Below are 22,887 nucleotides of genomic sequence, written 5' to 3'. Positions count from 1 at the left end.
ATACTCATAGATACTCATAAATAGAAAGAAAAAATAATACTGAATACATATGTACATTTTGTCGTAGACATTGTTAAACCTCTCTATATATACATGTATATACTGGGACTAAAAGATACATAACACTAAGTAATTGATTGCCACCTGAAACCATCAATCCAAAACTATTATTTACAATATGAAAACAACAGACTTAATAACAGCCAACCTTAAATAGTTGTACACAGTATACAAAGAAATGAGCAAACTTCATAAAAATCCAGAGCTATTCACCATATGTGAATTAAAAAAATAAAAAGACAACTTGCAAGCCTTTCTCACCATTTTTAAATGGATAATATTAAATAGATGAATACATAAGCATTTAATATGAAGTTGCAATTTAATAGATTTTAATTTCAAGAGATACAAACAGCCCTTTTCTGGCTTGTATACCTCTGCAAATTCAGACTTGCATACGATGACAAAAAGAATACCCTTTCTGCAACAAAATTTTTCAAGTACTTTAGGAAATGTTTATTTTCTGACATTTGTAGCTTTGAATTTCAAGTTATATTCATTGATTTTCCATTTCATTAAAGTATCATGTGCAGGTACAACCTCTCTTTTAAAATGTAAAATCCATACAATCCATTTTCAGATTACTTTCCCACTCTTATTTTGGACTATCAAGAATATAAATCCTTCACACACCACACGCATTTGCTTATACACAATGTACAACACAAGGACTAACACCAAGAAAGCCATGTCAGTTCATAACCTCATGAAAACATTCACATTGGTAAGATTCTCCATAACATTACATTTTCTTGTACATGGCAAGGATTTGCGATTTTCATCTCTTTGGAGAAATAATTTGACATTATTAAGAGACAATTTTTTTTTTCATTAAGCTTTTAAACATCAAGTCTTTGGGGGAACTACAGATAGTAGCTGTAAGATGACATAGTATGACTTTCACAGGCTTCATTATTCCAATATTTTCCTTCCTATTAACATAAATATTGCAGATATGCACGATAACACTACAAAGAGGCATTTTTTAAAAATAAAATAAAATAAACCCTCTTGCACAAGCACACTTTTAACATAAAGGCTCTGCAATAGATGTATTCTTCACAAATTCAAGTACAAAATGTAGCACACATTGTAACTGTGGCACATGATTAACAATGGATGGAATAGAACGAGCACATTTACAAGAGAGTATCATTGCAATAGGCATCAGGGAAACAAATACTGTATACAGGAAATTTTTTGCCACCGTTTTATTTTTACCCCTTTCGCCCTCGTTGTCAGTGGGCGAATTTAAGACTGGGTGAATTCCAATGCCTCAAATAATTTCTTTAAAGACAACTGTGTCTTGGTGAATTCAAGATGGGGTGAAACTGTTTGCAAGTGCAGAAGGGCAAAAATAACACGGGGCGAAAATAACCTTGTTTACAGCAATTGGACTGTTGCAAAACCATCTCCAAATAAATCTATCGTAAACCACAAATCTAGAGAACTAATCACACTCCTAAAAGATATCTGTTCTCTTTAAAACCATTTGCATGTACAAGTAAAAAATTAAATTCTAAATAATGGAAGACAATGTAAAATTCACAGGGCTGTTACACTTAGTTTGGAAGATATTTTTGTTTTTGTTAATTACTTCAAAGGAGTGTATAAACAAAGAATTTTTCTAATTTAAAAATCACTAGAAACCAGGATGAATACTTGATGTCTTGCCTTAATATTCAAGAAAAATGGAGAGAAAAAAGTCAATAGCTAACAAGAGGACAATAAATTCCTACTTTTAACACACATGTAAGAAAATGAATGTACTTAATTCAATTAAATCTCAACAAATATTTCGAGACAGTTTGATGGAGAGAAAAAAATAATACAAGTTAACAATCACTGAAATCAAACAAGGGTTGGTCCCAAGACAACAAGAAATATTATTATGCAAAGTATACAATCTCAAGAGCAATCACTGTATTAAAAGACAGAGGAAAAACAGTTGTGTGGAATGAGTTAAGAAAGAGAAGAAAAAACATTATAGCTGTCTTCCCATAAAAAAGCCTTTAAAAAAATCTTTAACATATAAAACTTGGAATATCTAAACCATACATATCGGATAAAAAATACCCAAACCAGTAATGGTTGCTCACCTCAATATTGTAGAAAATATTGAATTTATAAATAAATAATGAGTCTTGTGTATATTATTAACACTCAGTGCTGGTTAGATTCAGTGTTGCGTATGGTTGTGACTATGAGCGCTCTGGGGATTTTGCATCGTGCTCAAAATGTTTGTAAATGGACGTTACATATGCCATCACAGCTTGCCAGTCGGGACGCTCCATGGCAACCATATCTCCTATATTCTGGAAGAAAATAAACAGAAACTCAAAATATGATTATAAGATAACATTGTTAAACATTTAATCTTTTCATGCATAAGGCATAAGTTACGAAAAATCGCAAAAGATTGTAAACAATCTTTAATTAAATAAATTGTGAGAAAAATGAGAGAAAGAAATCTTTATTCATTTTACTTTATGCATCAAAATTAGCAAAATTAGTTATGAAAGAACTTATGAGCGAGAGAAAGAGAGAGAGATTTTCCACCAAACTTCCATACCAGTATGGATGAGGAGATGCCAACACTCTCAGCAGCCTCAAAAGCTAGGGTGAAGTTCCTTCTCTGTAAGTAAAAACATAATTTTGTCAACGCAAAGAACACAGCACAGAGTTACAGTGTGTTTTATGATATGAACTACTTGTATACTACCACTTCAGCTGTTATTGATATAATGACATCCTACCTTGTCCTCTGTATCCAGTTCAGTGAATGGAATCTTCTCTGGTACATAGCTGTGTAGCAATGCACAGAATGCCAGCCCATCATTCCAGCTGCTACTGAAGTTGGTGATGTCAACATTCTGTCAAAACACAATCAAATCTGGGGTTACACATGTATGTGAATCAATCCAGATCCCCTATTCTTTAATCTTCATGATCATTTCAACATTCCTTTCCTAGACACACTAAAGCTTGCGAATGGTATGCATAATACAAAGTCTCCTCTCATATACCACTCTCTCTTGCTTTTACACCGTGTTGATTTTCATTATGATCATTTTTTTTTTTTGGCATAAATTGCATATCATTGTTAACACACAAATAGTAAACGAAAAATAAATTTGAAAAAAATCAGACTCCAAATATTTCCTACTAAATTTCAATACACTACAAGTGTTACTCATCTATAATAATTGTAATACTTACGCTGTATTTGACTGTTTTCTGTTGACACCACTTTAACAGAGCATTACGTTTGGATCCACCCATTTGTTTCGCCAAGGCAGCCAAAGGATCCTTCGTTCCAGAATCTTTCCTTTCAGGTTCTAGACTACAAAACAGACAAAGATGGTGCCTCTTCACAAAAAGCTGTCTTTCAGGTCATTAGAAATGTATAACAATATTTCAATCAATAATGATACATGTATAAAAATTCATTATGTATGATATTAACATAAATATCTCTGCACATACCTTACACCACTGCTTCTTCTCTGTGGAGTCCTGGACAAGATGGAGGAAAGTGAAGGAGATGAATCGTTTTTCACCACTGGAGGGGCCGACTTGGGCGATGAATCCAATGGTGATCTGGGTGGGTCAAAGGTCAAGGACCCCACAGAGTGCCGTAAGGGCGAAGGCTTTTCTGCCTGTTTCTTCAGGACTGACCTCAAAGCCACGTCCGGAGACGCCACAGAAGAGAAAACGGATGGATTTTCGGAGATGGGAGAACTAGGGGATTTCACAATGTTATGGAGACAGGGTATTCCCGGCACTGCTTCATCCATGGAACAGTCCGAGTTTCTCCTGGAATTACAGGTACTGGAATGAATAGATGAACAGCCGCTCTTGACTTGTTCCTCTATGGAGCGTATAAGGGATTTCACAGACTGGCTTTGTGACTTGGGGTCAGAACGTTTGTCTCTTAAATTGGATAGTTCCCTTCCAACAGAATTGAACATCTTGCCCTTGAGTTCAGCGGAGGATAGTATGGATTTGGGGGTTCCCTCTGTACTTCTCTGGAGTTTGAGTCTGTCCACTTCTTCCATCAATTTTTTGTTCTCATCAGTGAGGATACGACATTTTTCTCTGTAGTTTGTGTTTTCTTGCTGGACCTTTTCCATGTCCTCCTGTGTTTCGGCTCTGAAGTTATTTGCCACCAGAACAGCCACCTAATGAAAAATAATTTTTAGTTTTAGAAAAAACATTGATATTATATTGAAACAGAAAGTTCTAAAAAAGTTATACATTTGTTTATCTCAAAAATAATAAATGTTGTGTAATTCAATTACTTTGAAAAAATTCCCCAACCTATTTTTTTAAAACCAGCTTTCCTTAAAAATGTGTAAATATTGTTCAAAACCTATTCGATAGTCATGATACAAATTTGTTTTAATATACAACCAAGTACTACATGTGAAAATGTAATTTATAATTGCATGTAAACTTGTATGCATTGGAATGTTAAGTTACTCATGACTTTCATCCACGATAACATTTTGGGAAAATGAAATTTCCTTAAGTTATAAACTACAAGCATTTATCATATTGAACATAATATATCATATCAACTAACATATTTGGCAATAGACCAAAATCCACACCTTGAATTGGTTATTTGTCATACAAGTATACATTAAACAACTACTGGTACATCCATAATATACAAGTTCATGAAATTTCTCTTTTCTTTTTTTGTATAAATACAATTTAAGTTATTAAAATTGTAAATTTTTTATTTTGACAATGTGTTTTCCACATACCTGTAGGTCCTTTTGGAACTGTTTCCACTCCTCAGACTCCTCGCTGTGTCTACTCCTCAGTTCCGTGACCTCTGACTCCAAGGTTGCGTTCTCCTGCTGAAGGAGCAGTGTCTTCTCCTGAGCCTCGCTCAGCTGCGTCACAAACTCGTTCTTTTCCTCCAGGTGCTTGTTGCAATCACGCTTAAGCTGCTCAATGTGCTCCCGCAGGTTGCTGAGTTCTGAGGTGCTGTCCGTCTTGCCCTTCTTGAGTTTCTCTAGCTGGTACTGGTACTGGTACTGTAGGTCCTGCACTTCAGCCTTGGCGTTGTTCTTGCTGACCTTCAGTTCGTCTTCCTTGATGTTCAGGGTTTCTTTTACTCTTCCAAGCTCGCACTGAGCATGTTGCAGACTCTCTTTCATGTCGGCGAGCTTTATCTCCAGTTTGGCTTTTTCTTGCCTTGTGTTGTGAAGGAGTTCCTCCAATTCTGAATGGCTATCCGCCACTTTGCAATACTGCTCCAATTCCTGAACTTTGGATTTTTCATTTTCTAACAGGGTTTTCAAGTGATCCATTTCAATTTTTTCATTGTCAATGACTTTTTTCTGATCAAATATGGTCCCCTCACAGTTTTCTTTTTCACACTTCAGAGAATGTAGCTTGTCTTCCAGCAGTTGCAGTTTATCCCTGGTGGTATCATACAACTCTGCCAGTTCCCTGCACTCATTCTCCCTGGCATTTAGTGTGTTCACTAGCTCTGTCTGCTTACACAAAAATTCTTCTCTTTCATCCTGAGCACCTTTCAACAGCTCCATCAACTGCTGCTCCCTTTCCGAGCGTTCTGGAAAGTTCCCACTGATCAACAGGCATTTTAACTGTTCGATCTGCGTCCTACAGTGTTCCAGCTTTTCCGTTTGAGTACACAACGATTCCAGCAACACATACTTTTGGTCCAAAAGCTTCTCATTCTCTGTGTTCAGTTCATTCACACTTTGCTGGAGGTCACCAAGCTCCTGTAATGTTGCCTGAAGTTCCTCATTTGTGCTGTAATGGGTCTCCTCCATCTGCAATATGCGTTCGGTCAGACACGCCACCGAAATCTCACTTAAAGCATCGCTACTTTTGTTGCTTCCCTTCTCCCACTGACTACTCTCCAAAGAGAATTCATGGTCTGCCAGAGACAGAATAGGCTCGGAGGCCGCTGTAGATGCGGGCCTGTCTGTGGGCTCCCCCTTACAACTGATGGACCGAACCCCCCGGGCATCATCTGTGTCCAAGCTATCACAGCTTTTACTCTTGGGTATACTACAATCACTTGAGTCCATGTTTTTCCTTGCATTCTTCTCTTGGATAATGGATAACTTTTCAGAGTCAGTAATTTGTTCCACAGGATATCCTAATTCCTGTAACTGTTCTCTAAGTAGAGTATTTTCTTTCCTTAGGAATTCCAGTTCATCCTTGATATCATGTGTTGGTATCTGTTCCTTTAGACGTTTGGTCTCATAGCGATATTTCTCTATTTCTGCTTTCCTATTTTCAGCAACTTGTATAAGTTCAGATATGCGAGATTCTTTTTCTTTCTTGTCTTTTTCAAAATTTGCCAAAAGCTCAGCATTGTAAGCCATTACATCTGCTGGAGCAGAAGTCCTTTTTCTAGACGACTTGTCCTTGCTCACATTGTGAGAACTATGTGCACGTTTCATTGCGGAACTTTTAGCACTCGCGCTCCTTGGTGTACTAGAACCGGTCTTGTCCAACTGTTGCGTACTGGAAGCTTTGCGAATGACTGACATACCCCCAGATTTCACTGGCTTTGGTTTCAGAAACACCCCATCCTTGTCCTTCACAACCAAGTTCTCTTTATTACTCGACCCTCCTTTTGTGATTCCTAGACTCGACTTTGGACGGTGATCAATGAGTGTAGCTAGCTTCTTTTTCTGGTGACTAGAGAGATTTTCATGACTCTTGCTCAGATATGTCTTCCCAAGGGGTGAGGCTACTGGCTTTGGCACCAGTGCCCCCTTGTGGTGGGAACCCAGTCCCGAGTTTTCCGACTTGGACTCCTTCATGTGGAAGGCTGTGACGGCCTTGACCGGGGTGGAAGTCCGCTCCTGTCTCTTCATCTTCTCATGGTAGAACACGTATCCCTGGCTGCTGCTGTCATCCTGGGTACTCCCTACAGACACAAAATGTTGACAGTTATAAATCACAACCTGACGACACTGACCGTCCATCATGATGAGGCTCGATCAACTACAGCAGTCCCTCTAGTAAACATCCCAGATATATATACACACAAACACATATAAAAGTGCGCTGGCACAAGAGCGGATTATCGCCGCTCACGAAAACACTTCATAAATTTAGAAAACGCAAGATGCATCACTACTGACAGCAATTCTCAAAATTTCTGGCATGCGCTTCACATAGTACCCTTGTTCTTAAAGAGTACACTGTCCACTTAAAGAAAACCCCCGAGTGGGTTGCATGACGTATCGTTACGTGAACACCGTTACACTACATGTATAGAGACTGACTGACTCAAAATGCCGCAAAATCTTAAATATCCGCACTCCAATTGAGTGCACGTAAACAGAAACTAACTAGCGGATCCACTACTATCAACAGACCTCATGACTGTGAAAGGTCAATCGTACAGAGTGTGTATCATTGTTAAACACGATAAAAACTTCCCTGAACAAGAGAGCCATAATAAACTCGGCTAGCAAATATATGGTTATAATCCTAATTACTGCACTCGACCTGGCAGATTTGTATATTTTTATTTATGTATTTCAGAAAATCAACTTCATTTTTTATCTCAAACATCAGAAGCATTTTATCTTTAAAAAAAAAATATTGATAAAAAACAGCTACTGTGAATGAGCAAGATTTTTAATGTCTACAAACTTGAAGTTGCTTTAATATTGCTATCCAGCTGACCTGTGTAATTCACAGTTTTTATTTCCTGTTTCTAGCTAACTAGTTTCATAAAAAAATATCTCATTTCTACCTGTTCCTCAGCATGTACATGTACTTGAAATATTTAATCTTTAATCCTTTCAAATTTCATGCTAAACTTTCCTCTTTTGCCCACGACTAACAATTATTTTCCCTGTGTCATAGTCCATACATTAAATGAATAGGAAGTATTTACACACACAAAGCAGCTCTTCATAAAGCCCATGATAACCTCATTTATGTGTTGGAAAAGACACTTGTGTTTTTCAAGTTAAAGTTAAGAAAGAAAAATGTCTGCGCCTCGGAAAAAGAAAATCTTTCTCTCCATTTACATAAGCTTCGGATTACTGGATTTGCATGCATGTCAATCAAAAATGAAATGGACCTCTCAAAACTGAGCTTTCATAAAGACATTTTGTGAACACAACAAGTAAATTCATCTGACTTACCATATTTACTTAGCATCTAATTTTTAAACCCTGCAATGCTATCCTGCTAGGAAACAAGTGTTATAAATTACACAGACCTGTCATAATATTTTCAAATAAGCACCCCACAAACTATTTCTTGTCAACCTATCAGAAATATCATATGTTTACATAGGCATTTGACATCTAGAATTAAGTGGGTATATTTTTTAAATTTTATTTCTCCTTGAACATGTTGAACAGGACTGTGGATATCTCTCTCTCTCTCTCTCTCTCTCTCTCTCTCTCTCTCTCTCTCTCTCTCTCTCTCTCTCTCTCTCTAAAACTTAAAATACCTATCAGGAAATATATTGTGACATACTTGTATTCAAAATATATATATCTTGATAAATACAGCCACTTATGTCAATGGGCTGTCATCTTAAAATACATTTAAAAGTCTTACATAACAATCTCCTCAATTTCAACACAGCTCACAGTCACTGGTACCATGAACGTACTACATTGTATTTCAGCTAACACTACCACATCCCACAAGATTCCCTGCATATCTCCTTCTGACTATCATTTATACTAAACGTCAACGCTCCAGTATCAATCCATAAACCGACTGCCTTCTCAAAACTATTATGATAATGAATTATTTGAGTGCACCGCATTCAGTGGCAGAATAGTAAAGATCAATTTTTTTAAAAAGCAACAAAATGACTGACCTTCTGTTGAATTAATGACAGAGGTTCTTGACCATGAGTGATTCAAACTATTCTAAATAGAAAGTTCCAGTCAGGGCCTTGTCTCACTAAGTAAGAGTATAAGTGCCCATTCATCACTTAGTTTTGACAATAATAGCTACATCTGAACACCCACATTAAGAGAGGTATTATCACGATTATATATGTACGTTTTCGTCGAGACCGTGGTAGCCTGTATTTATTAAGGCCGTTTCCTTTACGAGCTCTACTAAAAACTGTGAATTCCAATTTTGCTTAAATGTTTTCAGAGATCACCTTGGAGGAAAATTTGTTTGCCCAATATTACATACGTAGGATTAACAGAAATCACTGTCCATAAATCAAAAATGAGTCAGGGGGAAAAAAGGGACTAATGCAGCACATAAAAGCCCTTTTCTAGAAATGTAAATACAATGAATCTACTGACAAAACATTGACTGAGTTACTCATTTTAACATGATGATCAAGTCCTTCTAAGTTTAAATTCTCAAAGCAAACTTGAATTGTTATGAGAAATTGTACCTAATTTTAAAGTCCAGGCAAATAATCGGTGTATGATTGTGACATGGGCCTCGAATCACCACCTCAATGACTTCATTGAAACCTGAGCAGGACCAGTGATTGAAAATCTGTCAAACTGGAAATATGTATATACATCAAAGGAATATGTCTAAATAGGCCACAGTGACCTAGATGAAATGGTCAGGTGTATTAAAAGCTACTAACAAATTACCAGTGCTATACAGAAAATAAGATTTACCAGGTACTTGTTTAGTCCCCCCCCCCCTGCCAACCTCTGTATATATGGACGTAACTGCAGAGCTGTTGAGTTACAGTTCCTAGCACACACAAAAAAAAAAGAGAAAAAAAAATAAGATGCCTTATCAACATCCTAACGCATACTGTGGAAATATTATCTACAAAATATTCTCAACAAATGTTACAAATAAGTTTATCTTGTAAATTGCCTCCTACTTCATCTCAGACCATCTGGAACAACCTTACCGACCCCTGAAATTCAAAGTGTGTCAAATCCTTTACATGCAGATTGTCTCAATTTTTACTAAAAAAGACACTATTTTTCAAGGAACAATTGTGGGAAGTCAAGTACTAACATCCGTAATAAATACGTTCAAAAAATGTGTGGATATTAATTAAGGATGTTGTTTACTCAGGGTTTGAGTTCTCGAATCTGGATTGTTAAAAAGTTCAATTTCATGAGTAAAATTTGTTTTAAATACAAACTTTGTCATAGCCTAATTCCATAATTTAGTAAAAAAAAAAAAATTGATTGTTATGTCAATAATAATTCATTTCATAAATTCTTTTTGTATTTAAAACAATTTTTTTTTTTTTCATTCTGAGTAAATGTCATCCTTAAACAAATTTCTACACAATGTTTAAGGAAATTAAAGTGTATATCTAACAGTAATATTGAACAATTTTACTGATTTCAAACATTTATTACAAACCAGAAATCAAAGATGAAAATTTTCACTATCTTCCTAATTAACTAAATTACAAGGAAGAAGTGGCATAGCCATTAAATTGAGGATGCTATTTGATTTTGCACAATCAAAATTGATTTTTCTGCAAACCTTTTGAATCAGGTACTCTAACAAGCATGGTAATGTAACAATTTAACAAATCAAGACATGAGCACACAAATAAAAAATCCATTCTTCCCATGGAGAGGAAACTAATTTAAAACTGATTGATTAATATTTAATTGTAATTTTAGACCCCCCTTTAAATTCCCTTCCCTTTCATTAGTCCACCATGCCTGCTACCAAACAAATAAAAGAGATTGAAACCCGAAAAAGTAAACAGAAAATTACATCACCTGCATCCGATATCATGCTATCTCACTGTCAACTCGGAAAGAAAAAAAAAATCAATCCCTTTTTGCAATAGGATAAAAAAAAAAAAAGATTGCCAGAAACGAGTAGATAGGATAGGAAACTGCTCTCCTGAACAGAATAAATTGTCAAAGAATGACATAACATCAAATCTATCCCTAGCCTGGGCCCTTTTTCTGATCAATTATTAACTTGCAACCTAGGAACCCTGAGGCAATATTACACCTAGATTAGATAACATGTGTAGATGTCTGTACTGAAGTCACTATACACACTTACATGATGGCAATATACACGGGTGTCAATTTTCCCCTTGCTCGTGGATTTCAATCTTTTTTTGTCTCCCTTGTTATCTTCTCATCTGCAAAATACAGGAATACACTAGTTAGTAATACACAGGAAAGTCAATTTGACAGACTTGAATGAAATTCTTTCAAACAGGCAGCTCCATTCATATTTTCCAACCTTTAAATTAACTTGCACCTGTTACGGCCAAGATTTAGCAAATGAAAGACAAGACTAACAAGGAATTAGGGCCTGTAAGATCAGCCAAATTACATCATTTTCTAATTTTACTCAATATACTGATGCACAAAGGAAATCAATGTGGATTCTCCTTGTTTTATCCCTAAAGCCACAATCCTAAAGAGCAGGGTCAATTTTTTCCCTTTTCTGAAATTCACAATGTAACACTGGGAAGCGGTTTTTAATCAAATTACAATGTACACTTGCTTGTACCTTGACTTCTCGGTTTACAGACACTGAATTTCCACTTGATCTATAAAAATCGGCACTGCAAGATTTAAACATGCAAACCCAAATGGTACAAGCTCCAAAATCTGTTGATCCATTCTAAAATAGAATCTTCAAACACTTCCTCTTCATGTTTTCAGCTTAATTAATTAAGGTCAAGCAATATAAGAAGGACGCATTGCAGCAACAGTACAAGGAATTGAAAATTTATGAAATCTACCATAATCAAAATATTGCTTTGAAGTCTGAATTCTACAACTCAATATTTTTTCTCTCTATTTGCTTAATTATCAATGATGCTGATTTAACTGAATGAAAGAGTTTAAGAATGAAAAGTGTATAAGTATCATCAAGATGATTGATTTGTGTCAGTTCTTTTTTTTTTGTTCGTTCTATATTTAGAAGGCTGCATCAACTCATTACAGCCTAATATTGAAAATACACCGCAACAGATGGTTTTATCCAACATTTCTTCCTATTAAAACAAAAGCATCATCATACTGGCCAAAATATTTTTCCTAAAAAGAGGCTATTTGAACAGAACAGAACCAATTCTACCGAATTCTAATTAAATGAGCATAGTTCATGTATAAATTACCGGCACACACATTTCAAATGGGGCCTCACTTTAAAAAAGGACATTAATATGACAAACATCTTAGAGGCCTTTAATTCCTTTGACCTTTAGTCGATAGTTGTATCATTGTTTGTGAGCTTGTCCTTTGATGTCAGCAATTCATTTTTTCTTGATACACAACAGTTTTATGTGTTGTATCTGTGATTTGTATCATTGTTTGTGAGCTTTTCCTTTGATGTCAGCAAGTGGTTTTTTCCTTGATACACAACATTTTTATGAGGTGTATCTGTGATATATCATACTTTTACAAAAAGTTAGAGTAGCAAAAACAGAATGAACCTAACAGTTTCTGTGAAATGTTTAAAGCAACTACTTCGTCATTTCAATAGGAAAACTTTCAATTTGAATTTTCTTGATGAACATGACAACCTTTTTGCCGTTTTCCAAAAAGTTTTAGGATTATCTGAAGTGGTATAAAGTGGATACTCATATTCTACTACTCAATGATCTTTCTGCTATTGGGAAACAAAGCTACACGTATTTGAATACGACATATTACAACAAGTACTTTCCAAATGATGTTACTGTCTTAGTGTCTAAATGACAATCAAAACACACTGAAAAGTATGCTGGCTTCAAGTGAAATATACACTGGTATAGAGATTACTTAGGCTAAGACTCAGCCATAGAGTTAGAAAATGTTGCCAATTTCTGCCAGTCAGTGATTGAATGACAGACAATAAAATAGACAGACCTCAGTCAGATTGCAATTGCAAATTATCCTTGTCAAAATGCAAAGAGATTTAACTCTCCTACATAATCACCTTTTAAAAATATTTATAATAATAATTCTACATGATTCAGGAACATGATCATGATGATAAATATAGACTTTAATCTGAATCAAATGAGCTTAGTAAAAAAAAGAATTATTCCACTTTCAAACAAAACCTCGTGACATTTTCAATATGATTTGATAACAAATTACAATAATTGTTAACCAAGGCTATCAGAAAATACACTGGATAAAGATAATGATATTTGATTGATCCGCCTCTCATCTAATCTATAGGTTACCCAGTACACAATAACGAAAATAGGACAATCATTATAAGGGATTCAGCAATCGACAAGTGACAGAAAGTCGCAGATAAACCACTAAAGTTAACAATAAATCAATCCAAAATAGAAACACTACGGGAATTCAAGAATATGATGTGGTAAGTGGCCAGAGTCATTTACGAGATACTGAAAACACGAGTCCGTGGTTTTGCAAATAATTTAGTCGTCTCAGTCCAACATTTTTTTATATGCATTGCATTTTCGCAATTTCTCTACATTTTTTCATATCACAGCATGCAATAAAACATTCTTACCATGCAAAGCATGCAAAACACTGACATCGGTTCGCTTTGGGAATACAGTCGACAATTTAAATTAACTTCCGGTACAAACGCAAACACGATGCGCAAGAGAATTTTCATTGATAAGATCAAAATTTTGACGAAACGAAAATATTAGCCAATTATTCATAATCAAATTTGAGATTTAGTATCCTCATGCAATGAAAATACAAAACGCTAGGAGTCCATGCTAACATAACCCATTGACTGCCTATAAAACTATTATTGGAATAATGTTGCAATAAAAAGCAAAATGCCTACTTTGGAAGTTCATTGTGATATGAAGGAAGTGGACGTAACATATTACCAAAAAGGAAAAACCTATGCATAGCTGCTCTCTGCACGTGTTTTAATTTTTTCCTGCAATGCCTTGATCATTACATGTATTGCTTAATTAGTTGTGTAAACCAGGGTCTGTTTAAATGCACCAAGAATTGTTTATTAATGTATGTTTCTTCAAATCTCATTAATTCATGCTAATGCAGGTTATGTATTTTTTGCAATACTACTTTTATTGGCTAATATCCTAACCAGCTAAGGTTAATTGCTGAATGTAAGGTTATATATTGTAGAAGCAGAAATATTTGTTGAGGATTTAATTCTGTTATTTTCATTGGGAGTAAAAATCAACGAAATTAAATCAATGACGAATGTTTAACCCAAGTATTGACGAATACAAAAAGATAACAATATGACGAAATTAAATGCCAATGGATGTAAATATATTTTTCATTAACCAGCAGGTAATCACAAAATAATTCATCCACAGTATTCAACTTCAAAAGTATGACACCATGTTACAATTTAAACTATATGTGTGTGTGTGTGTGTGTGTGTGTGTGTGTGTGTGTTATCACAGTATATATAAACTGAAGACTGCTAAGTTTGAAAGAATGTAGTTTTTAAAATGTTTAAATAATGGGGTATTCATATTTGGACAGTTAATTTAAATTGGTTAAGTTTTAATTGTGCTTTGTCAGTAGCTATTTGACCATGATTGGATATTTTAAAAAATAAGGGGGAAAAGATTTGTTTCAATAGTTATTACACATTATAACTATGGGGGTATCTGCATTATCGTTGCTTTTTAAAACCCCATCACAGCGGGAATTCGCCATGGTTTGTGGTCATTTGTTGTATATGAATAAAGATGATTTTGAAAACAACAGCATAGCTCTATTGAATATTAGATACTTCATTTTTAGACCCAAAGAAGATGATCTTTGAGTGCAACCATTTCTCTTTCAACTCTATAGCTAGAGGTGTACAGTATGCAATAATTTGAGAGAAAATTAAATATTGCACTTTTAATATTGTACAATAATCACACATCAAAAGTAAATCCACAAGTTTTACAACAAGTTTCTTTCTTCTAAGATGCTTTTGGATTGGTCCAGTTTTTACCGAAATTGTCATCTTTGAGTTTCACGCAAGTCCCAAGCTCTGCTGCATTCCATCACTAACTTTAATACCATGTTGTCCACCATCCTCAATCATTAATTTACTGGGTTTTTTTTTCACCATTTATGGCTAATTGTTTATTGTACTGCACATGGCAATGCTATCAAATACCGTAACTTTATGTACATGTATTGGATTTGTGAAGCAGTTTGTTGCATTTCAACATTGACATGGTGTTGTTCCATTCCATCAATAGTCAGATGCAACTGCATAATACGCTCAAGAGCTTTATTCTGTCGTATTCTATAATTCACTCTGCTGGACATTGGAAAGTTATCTTGAGTACTCAATCAACTTGTTTGATAGTAATTGGCTGTTGGATACCACCAATATACCGTAATCTGTTGATTATCATAAATGTGAAATTCCGTTGTAATCTTCCCTTTGCTCAGTGTAGTAGTCTGTTGTATTCTGCCATTAACTGTGATTTTTTCACAGCCTCCCAGGTTCTGGCTGCATAATGAAACCTGAAAAAATGAATAACCATGGTAGTTAATCAGCAAGGTTTAAAAAGTGCGTACAGAAGTAAAGTTATAAAATTTAGATGTAGGGCTTTTTCACTTTCAAACATAATCACAAGGTACTCCTTTTGGATTACGAGAAAATTTTTTATTCAGTTTATAACAGTCAATGTATAACAGTGAAGTTATACACAGAAGTACATTTTAAAAATGTTTGAAATATTTTCAAAATGACAGTTGGAAAGATTGCTAAACTTTGAAAATTTGAATCATAAATACAAGTTCAATGCACACATACATGTATGGTACCTACCAGTTTTTCTCTGAGAGTGTCGTGTGGGTCAGAGTATCTTTGGGCATGGAGTACACCTGTTTCCTCAGACCATTCACCAGTGTAGTCACGCTGGGGTACCCCCTGTACTCTGGCAGCAGGGTGAGAATGGTGTCTGAAAGAAACAAAATGAATAAAACAGGAGCAATGAAAAGTAGAAAACAATGGCATGCATTGCTATTCCACAAATAAACATGGTTTCTACTTCTCTATTAGTGTATATATGTATTTCTCTCTCTCTCCCTCTCTCCCTCCCTCTCTCTCTCTCTCTCTCTCTCTCTCTCTCTCTCTCTCTCTCTCTGACAAACCTTGTGAGTCTTTCTTGTTTTCCATATTTGGAAACAAATACAAGTTGACATCTGATTGGTGATGCTTTGGTAACCCTGACACCAAGTTTCCCCTGGCCATTGATACTTCTCCTTTAATACAAGCAAAAGAAATTACATCATATAATATTCTTAAATATGTAGGGCTGTTTAAAAAAGTCATCAATCTCAAAACAACCCCACAAAATATGGCACACTAAAGATGACAAGTTATGTTTGTTAATAATGCAAATGAATAAAGTACACATACTTAAAGAGAATCAATAAATTTTAATAGCACAGGTTGAACATATTTTCTTAAATTATAGAGACATCACCTATCAAACAAAGGGAGGCAAGTGTTATATACACAATGTACATACTGGAGTATACAGTGAATTAGATTCATACCTTTGAGCTTTAATTTAGATGTATCCAACATTTTTGAGAAAGTCGAAAGCATGGCCTTGTGTGTTTCTCTGCTGAAGTGGTCTCTAGTGCATTTATTCTGCACAAAAACTGTTAAAACAAAAACACATGAAAATAAACATTTTCAAAATATCTGATTTAATTATCCCTGATCCTCAGTTCTCAAAATATCAAAGCATTGTTTACATCATCCATAAGATATTATTTCTTTTTCATGAAATTAATATGTCTGTTAAATGTATCGAGAGAATTGACACCAATAGGAGTAGAGAAAAAGTACCTACCCACTCTTGGATAATAGTCATTGGTCTCTTCCGATCCTGATGAACTATCATGACTAGAGGAAGGAGTGGAAGGTTTCAGCATCTCAGCTGTCTGCAGAAATCTACAGATAAATCATTTATATACTTCACCTTCACTAATTTGTCAATGGATATTTATCCTACCAATTAAAACTCATACAAACATTAAGAAATACAAAGAATATTTGGATTTTAATAGGACAATCATTAGTTAAAAAGGTGAAAATCTATGCTTGTTCAAATTTAAGTTTTCCTTTTACCATATTTGAAATGAAAAACCTAAGCAACTGAAAGACAGTGATACATGTATGTTATATGTGAACCATCATCTTCGCTAGCCAAGGGTTTCTCTATGAGAAGCTGATTGTAAACTCTTGGCAAGCAAATATGGCAAAACAGTGACAAACAAGATCACGTTATATGAGTCAATCATTAATACTGACTTTTAAAATACACCTCAATATCTGTTTATGATATCTATGATATCTGACAACAAACCTGATGAGGTTGATATCTGTGAACCAGTCTTGAACCACTAGAATGATGTGACACACTGACATGAGGAAGGCTGCTTGGTGCAAGGACTGCAACAACAAACTTAGATGTCTAAAACATTGATATCTCAAATACCTTAGATATTCAAAGCGAAATGAAAAACATTGTTTCAATGTGAATGAGCCAATCAGAGCACACAGAACCCTCTCTGCATCACTACACTGTGATTATGTTCCAGTCCTTAAGGCAATGGAATGCTTTACTCCATCCTGTTTTAATTGATCCAAAATCTGAGACCTAAAATTTATGAGCTACATGAATATTACTTATGTCCCTACCTGCATCTCAACACAGTTTTCAGCTGTGCTATATTCAGGGGGAATCTTTTTCTCTTGGCGGATTATTTTGTCTAGAACAGAGGGGCTCATAATGGGCTGAAAGATAAAAAAATAACAAATCATGACAAATTCATTGTTGTTTTTTAAAAGCAAAACCCATTTATTTTTATGAATTTTAAAATTGTCACAATAAATAGATTTGTTAAAATCAGCTTGAATATCATTTTTTATTGATCAGGTAAATATATTGATTTAGAAGAATTTTTTTGTGGTGTAATGTTATGACAGTTGTAATACTTCTAAAAGACAACAAACCTGTGTATCCAGAAATATGGTCCTCTCCCCGGTGACATACATGTTAATCCCGGTGGTCTGGTGTTCAGAGAGCTCCTTGCTCTCTTTGCTCTGGGGTGGAAATATGTACTGCCTATTGATGAATTATTTATAGAGCAACATAAATGTTGATGAATGATTTAAACCTAACTATAATATTTCACAGTATCAAAATATCACATGACACTGGAAGCATATTCATTTGTTTTAAAGACTTGAACTGGAGTGAGGACCTGTAATGCAAGGATAAAATACCGGTATGTTCCATGTTAGCCAGCAAAATTCTACAGCTGGCAAGTAGGGAAAAATATAGATGGCAAAAATGGGGTTTTTTTTTAAACTTTTGTTAAAACTGGAGTTAGCAGTGCAATTTTCAAATTTACCATACAATAAATTTGGATAAATATTGTAAATTAAAATGCTTTCTCATTTTCAACTAAAAAGTATTTACCGTACACAACTCTGTTTACCTTATGTTGTCTGATGGATTATTTCCAGCAAGGAGAGACAAAATGGATGACTTTCCAGATCCCTGTAGTCCAAGAACACCAACCACAAAGAAATCGGTCTGGTCTAGTAACACCTGTAACAGATCAGCCAGGCATTGTAGCTATGGCCAGATAAATAACAATTGCTACAGGCAATGGAGATGTAAAACCTGTAGATTCCTAATCAAACGCTTGAAATTAATTTCCACGTAAAATTGTTAGAAGTAACCCTCGCAGATTTTTAAACCTCGCTATTATTTTTCAGACAATTTTGAACTATTAAATAGGAAATGAATACAAAAAAATTAGTGATTGCGATTTTATATTATGATACAAAACGATGGAATCACAAAATTAAGTAATCGCATAAAATAAGGAATTAACAGTATCAGTCAACAAACTGTACACATTGTAGTCTTTCATTACACATATAGATTTTCTTACTTCCATCCCTGCATCACTCCACTGATGAGATTCATCCACGATTTTAACACCTTGATTCATTTCTGGGGGAGCAGATAGGCGGTTGGAGCCTGCACAGAAACAATATAAATATAGGGAAGAGCGAAAATGTTGCAAAATGTTTGCAAGTTGAGAATTTTGGAAATTTCTACAAACAATAATAGAAATGTACTGAAAAATGAAAAGTTGTAAAGTGTTTGCACTGTTCGCACTGAATATATTTTAAACCAACACAATATAAATGAATGTAAACAAGTTACAACTACTATACTGTTTTGTGCTTTATAAAATTTATATGTTAAAAAATATATAAACTGCTAGCACTTGCAATTTTCTGTGTGGAAATAATGTATATTTATTGCATATGAAATATAACATAATAAAAGATGTATCTGACAAATGAAATATTACCATCTGCCTGTACGAGGCCGACAGGAGTTCTGTGCGAGGATGAAGAAACTTGTGATGGAGTTGGCTCCCCTGTTGAAACACTGGGAGAGCCTGAAGTGAAGGATTCATCCCTGGATCTGATTGCCATGACAACAGGTTTGTCGGATTTTGCGGAGGAAGTTGAAGAGGGGCTTGTACTGAGGACACCTCCTCCCTAAATAGTTAAAACACATACAATGTAATTATATGATATAACAGTCAATTCAAATTAGTGTAGAATCATTTAAATTCGTGGCAGCCAATTTTCGTGGATTGTGACTTTTTTGCTCATTCGTAGGGATGTAATTTTGTGGATGCATTGGTTACTGTTTGAGTAACAAAGATAACTCTTTCTAAAATTGTTTTCATTGAGGATTTAAATTTGTGGGGGAGGGCTACCCACGAATACCACGAAAATTGAGCCACCACGAATTCTAATGATTCCACAGTAGTGTCTAGAGAATATGAGTATTAACACAACCAACATTTTTTCATGTGTTTTTGGACAGTTTAACATTGAAGTAGAAGAATCAAACCGAGTCTAGTGCTGCAGGCTTGGCCAATATAATTGTTGGCTTGGAGGATTGGTATTCTGCCTCATAGGTCTCCCTGTCAATCTGATAAAATAAAACCAAGGTATTGCATTTATATTTTGTGTGTTGCAAGATTTTGTATCTTTGTCATTTGTGATGCTCAAATCATGACAGCTCATTTTGGATAGTGGATACGTACAGTGACAGAAAAACTTCCTGACCTGTACCTTTCTGTTGCCAGTGTTTGGTCCACCTCCTCTCCTTCTGGGTCTTCTTCTCCCGCGATCTCCTCTGTCTTGGTCAGACATGGTAATTTAGTTCTGCTAGACCACTTATGTTTGAGGATACAGCTTACAAAAATTGAAAAAAGTACTTTTTAGTTTTACTTTTACTTTCGAGTTAAGAATTTTTAGTACTTCGAACCCGATTTAAAAACAGTCATTATAATTTAAAATAATTGCTGAATAAACATTGATTATGAATTAAGATAGTTTAAAACGACCTTTACAAAGAACGGTACATTATATGAATCACTTACATTCGCGGATTCAGTATATATTTTATTATTATTTTTTTTTTGGTGTCCGATGCATATTTTACTATGTTAAATTAAGAAAGTTGAACCCCCCTCCCCCAGATCCGCAAGAACTTTATTTTGAGCAGTAATAAAATACACAACTGTACGGAATTAATTCGTGTAAGTAATCCATATTATGTATAAACCGATTTTTTTTATAGTTTAAAAATTGTCTGTTGTAAGAATTAAAAGATGCGTTTACTGTGGGCTGTTCACGTAATTTTAACGGATTGTCGATCTGTTTCTATAACGAGGTGTGAAGTTTTAACCAATCGGTTTTTCTGGGCCAGTGAGTAGTGTTTTTCGACCGTTTGACCTATCCAGGTGAATATAGTGTTCACCAATCGGGGTGTTCCTAGCCTAGTGAGTAGTGTTCAACGATCATGATGTCCCTGGCCTAGTGAGTAGTGTTCACCGATCATGATGTCCCTAGCCTAGTGAGTAGTATTCACTGATCGGGGTGTTCCTAGCCTAGTGAGTAGTGTTCACCGATCATGATGTCCCTAGCCTAGTGAGCAGTGTTCACAGATCGGGATGCCCCTAGCCTAGTGAGTAGTGTTCACCGATCATGATGTCCCTGGCCCAGTGAGTAGTGTTCACCGATCATGATGTCCCTAGCCTAGTGAGTAGTGTTCACCGATCGGGGTGTCCCTAGCCTAGTGAGTAGTGTTCACCGATCGGGATGTCCCTAGCCTAGTGAGAAGTGTTCACAAATTTGGTGTCCCTAGCCTAGTGAGTAGTGTTCACCGATCGGGGTGTCCCTAGCCTAGTGAGTAGTGTTCACCGATCGGGGTGTCTCTAGCCTAGTGAGTAGTGTTCACCGATCGGGGTGTTTCTAGCCTAGTGAGTAGTGTTCACCGATCGGGGTGTTCCTAGCCTAGTGAGTAGTGTTCACCGATCGGGATCTCTCTAGCCTTGTGAGTAGTGTTCACTGATCGGGTGTCCCTAGCCTAGTGAGTAGTGTTCACCGATCGGGGTGTCCCTAGCCTAGTGAGTAGTGTTCTCTGATCGGGGTTCCTTCTCCTTGTGAGTAGTGTTCACCACAGAAACTGGTGCTATTATCTTAAACGTATGCAGACAAATTGGTATCTATACTATTCTTTTTTAGAACTATTTTGAAATGGCATTTGTTAACTTATGATAGGTCGCTCAGAACGATGGTACATGTGTACTTAGTTCAAAAAGAGATTTCAAGAAAAGCTAACTTTTTTCTTTCTAATGAAACGAATTTCAAATACATTCCTAGATATAAATAACATCAAAATAAACATGGTTGTACATTTATTGCATATGCAATATTCAACAGTGCATCAAATTCACATTCTAAGAAGATATCTAAGATTGCGCTTTCCCGCTTTTATGTAATAAAACTGAAAGGAAATTATAATATTTTTTGATAAATAAGAATAAATTTATTTTCCAACGAAGCGTTTTAACTTTTTTATTCGAAACCGCTTAAAAGATTAAGTCTGCACCCCTCGCACTTGAAAAACGACATTGCGTGTTATAGAATTATCAATATAGCACTGTACAATGAGTTCCCCGAAACCAGTACATTATATATACGACACATTGGATAATCAATTCAATGTAAATAAAGTCGGAATACTAGAGCCCCTGTTCGTAATTTAAGTAATTCAGTATGAGAATGTTGAAAATTAATTAAATTAGCCTGTAAGTGGCGTAAATGCATTAGGATAGAATTTCACGAAAAACTGCGTGATTTTCATACTATGACGTCACATTATATCAGCAAAAAACGTCTTAAGAAATGAAGATAATAATTTTTCTATTGATCGACGTATCAAAGAAAAAATTGACCGGAAAACTTCATCAATGCGCGTAGCGCATTGATGAAAAAGTTTTCCGGTCAATTTTTTCTTTGATACGTCGATCAATAGAAAAATTATTATCTTCATTTCTTATCATTTAATAAAACATTTTCAAATAAAAAAATGTGATGTGTCATTGATCAAAAATGTAAATAATGTAAATGAAGCGGCGCGTATGAATACAAAACAACAACAGCAACAATATTCAAAATGGATGCGCCTCAGCTGATGCAGAGCTACTGAGCTGAATTAAAGGATTAAACACAAATAGTGAGTTAAAATCTGAACCGGCTGAATTGAAAACGAAAGGAAAATACATGCGATAGCTTGTGATATTATTCACTGTGCAGAAAAACTCGTAATAAAACTAGTTTTCATGTGAGATCGCTGGAATATGCAACTGGACATAACCATCCAAGGAAAGGCGATCGTGGATGAAAATAGCTGATATGTCGACAGAGAATAGTATGTATAAGCGACTTTTGTAAACGTTGTGGTAACTAGATAGCCAGTGATGTACTTAAATGGTATATTAGCCGCTTGGAATGCGCAGAAGGAGTTGATGCATCACTCATAGCTTTTCTTTACGA

At 35.3% G+C, this 22,887-nt stretch overlaps 2 protein-coding genes across 5 annotated transcripts; both read right to left on the bottom strand.

Annotated features, from left to right (window-relative positions):
* Positions 1-1,053: 1,053 nt before the first annotated feature.
* On the bottom strand, positions 1,054-13,600 carry LOC105332653 (cytospin-A). 4 transcript variants are annotated; one of them, XM_011435321.4, is made up of 8 exons: positions 13,495-13,600; positions 11,068-11,149; positions 4,833-6,985; positions 3,547-4,241; positions 3,280-3,403; positions 2,817-2,933; positions 2,633-2,695; positions 1,054-2,375 (listed from the first exon to the last, which is right to left on the bottom strand). In XM_011435321.4, the coding sequence occupies exons 3-8, from the start codon at positions 6,930-6,932 to the stop codon at positions 2,262-2,264; spliced, it is 3,213 nt and encodes a 1,070-aa protein (XP_011433623.2). In that variant the 5' UTR covers positions 6,933-6,985; positions 11,068-11,149; positions 13,495-13,600; the 3' UTR covers positions 1,054-2,261. The 4 variants fall into 4 exon arrangements, with proteins under 4 accessions (XP_011433623.2, XP_011433624.2, XP_011433622.2 ...); XM_011435322.4 differs by lacking the exon at positions 13,495-13,600 and adding an exon at positions 11,527-11,586; XM_011435320.4 differs by lacking the exons at positions 11,068-11,149; positions 13,495-13,600 and adding an exon at positions 10,773-10,803.
* A 1,213-nt stretch (positions 13,601-14,813) lies between these two features.
* LOC105332655 (nonsense-mediated mRNA decay factor SMG9) lies at positions 14,814-20,298 on the bottom strand. The gene is made up of 13 exons (XM_011435326.4): positions 20,116-20,298; positions 19,892-19,972; positions 19,338-19,530; positions 18,909-18,997; positions 18,447-18,559; positions 17,959-18,070; positions 17,644-17,739; positions 17,309-17,394; positions 16,793-16,893; positions 16,491-16,598; positions 16,083-16,193; positions 15,757-15,889; positions 14,814-15,449 (listed from the first exon to the last, which is right to left on the bottom strand). Exons 1-13 carry the CDS (start codon positions 20,194-20,196, stop codon positions 15,371-15,373), a joined length of 1,383 nt encoding a protein of 460 aa, XP_011433628.3. The 5' UTR covers positions 20,197-20,298; the 3' UTR covers positions 14,814-15,370.
* Positions 20,299-22,887: the final 2,589 nt, after the last annotated feature.

This window comes from Magallana gigas, chromosome 3, assembly GCF_963853765.1.
Source record: "Magallana gigas chromosome 3, xbMagGiga1.1, whole genome shotgun sequence".
Lineage (NCBI taxonomy): Eukaryota > Metazoa > Mollusca > Bivalvia > Ostreida > Ostreidae > Magallana > Magallana gigas.
The sequence above is the reverse complement of the archived record's forward strand: the minus strand, read 5'-3'. Positions and strand labels throughout refer to the sequence as shown.

Bases quoted from the DNA above. Each gene is read 5' to 3' on its own strand.
- LOC105332655 (XM_011435326.4), bottom strand. From the start codon at position 20,196: ATGTCTGACCAAGACAGAGGAGATCGCGGGAGAAGAAGACCCAGAAGG. The intron at 18,998-19,337 runs GTAATATTTCAT...GTTTCTGTGCAG, and splicing joins CGGCCTCGTACAGGCAGATG to GCTCCAACCGCCTATCTGCT. The intron at 17,740-17,958 runs GTTTGTTGTCTT...TTTATCTTTCAG, and splicing joins CCATATTTCTGGATACACAG to CCCATTATGAGCCCCTCTGT.
- LOC105332653 (XM_011435320.4), bottom strand. The intron at 2,696-2,816 runs GTAGGATGTCAT...TTTTACTTACAG, and splicing joins AACTGGATACAGAGGACAAG to AGAAGGAACTTCACCCTAGC. The intron at 2,376-2,632 runs GTATGGAAGTTT...ATTTTCTTCCAG, and splicing joins GCATCTCCTCATCCATACTG to AATATAGGAGATATGGTTGC.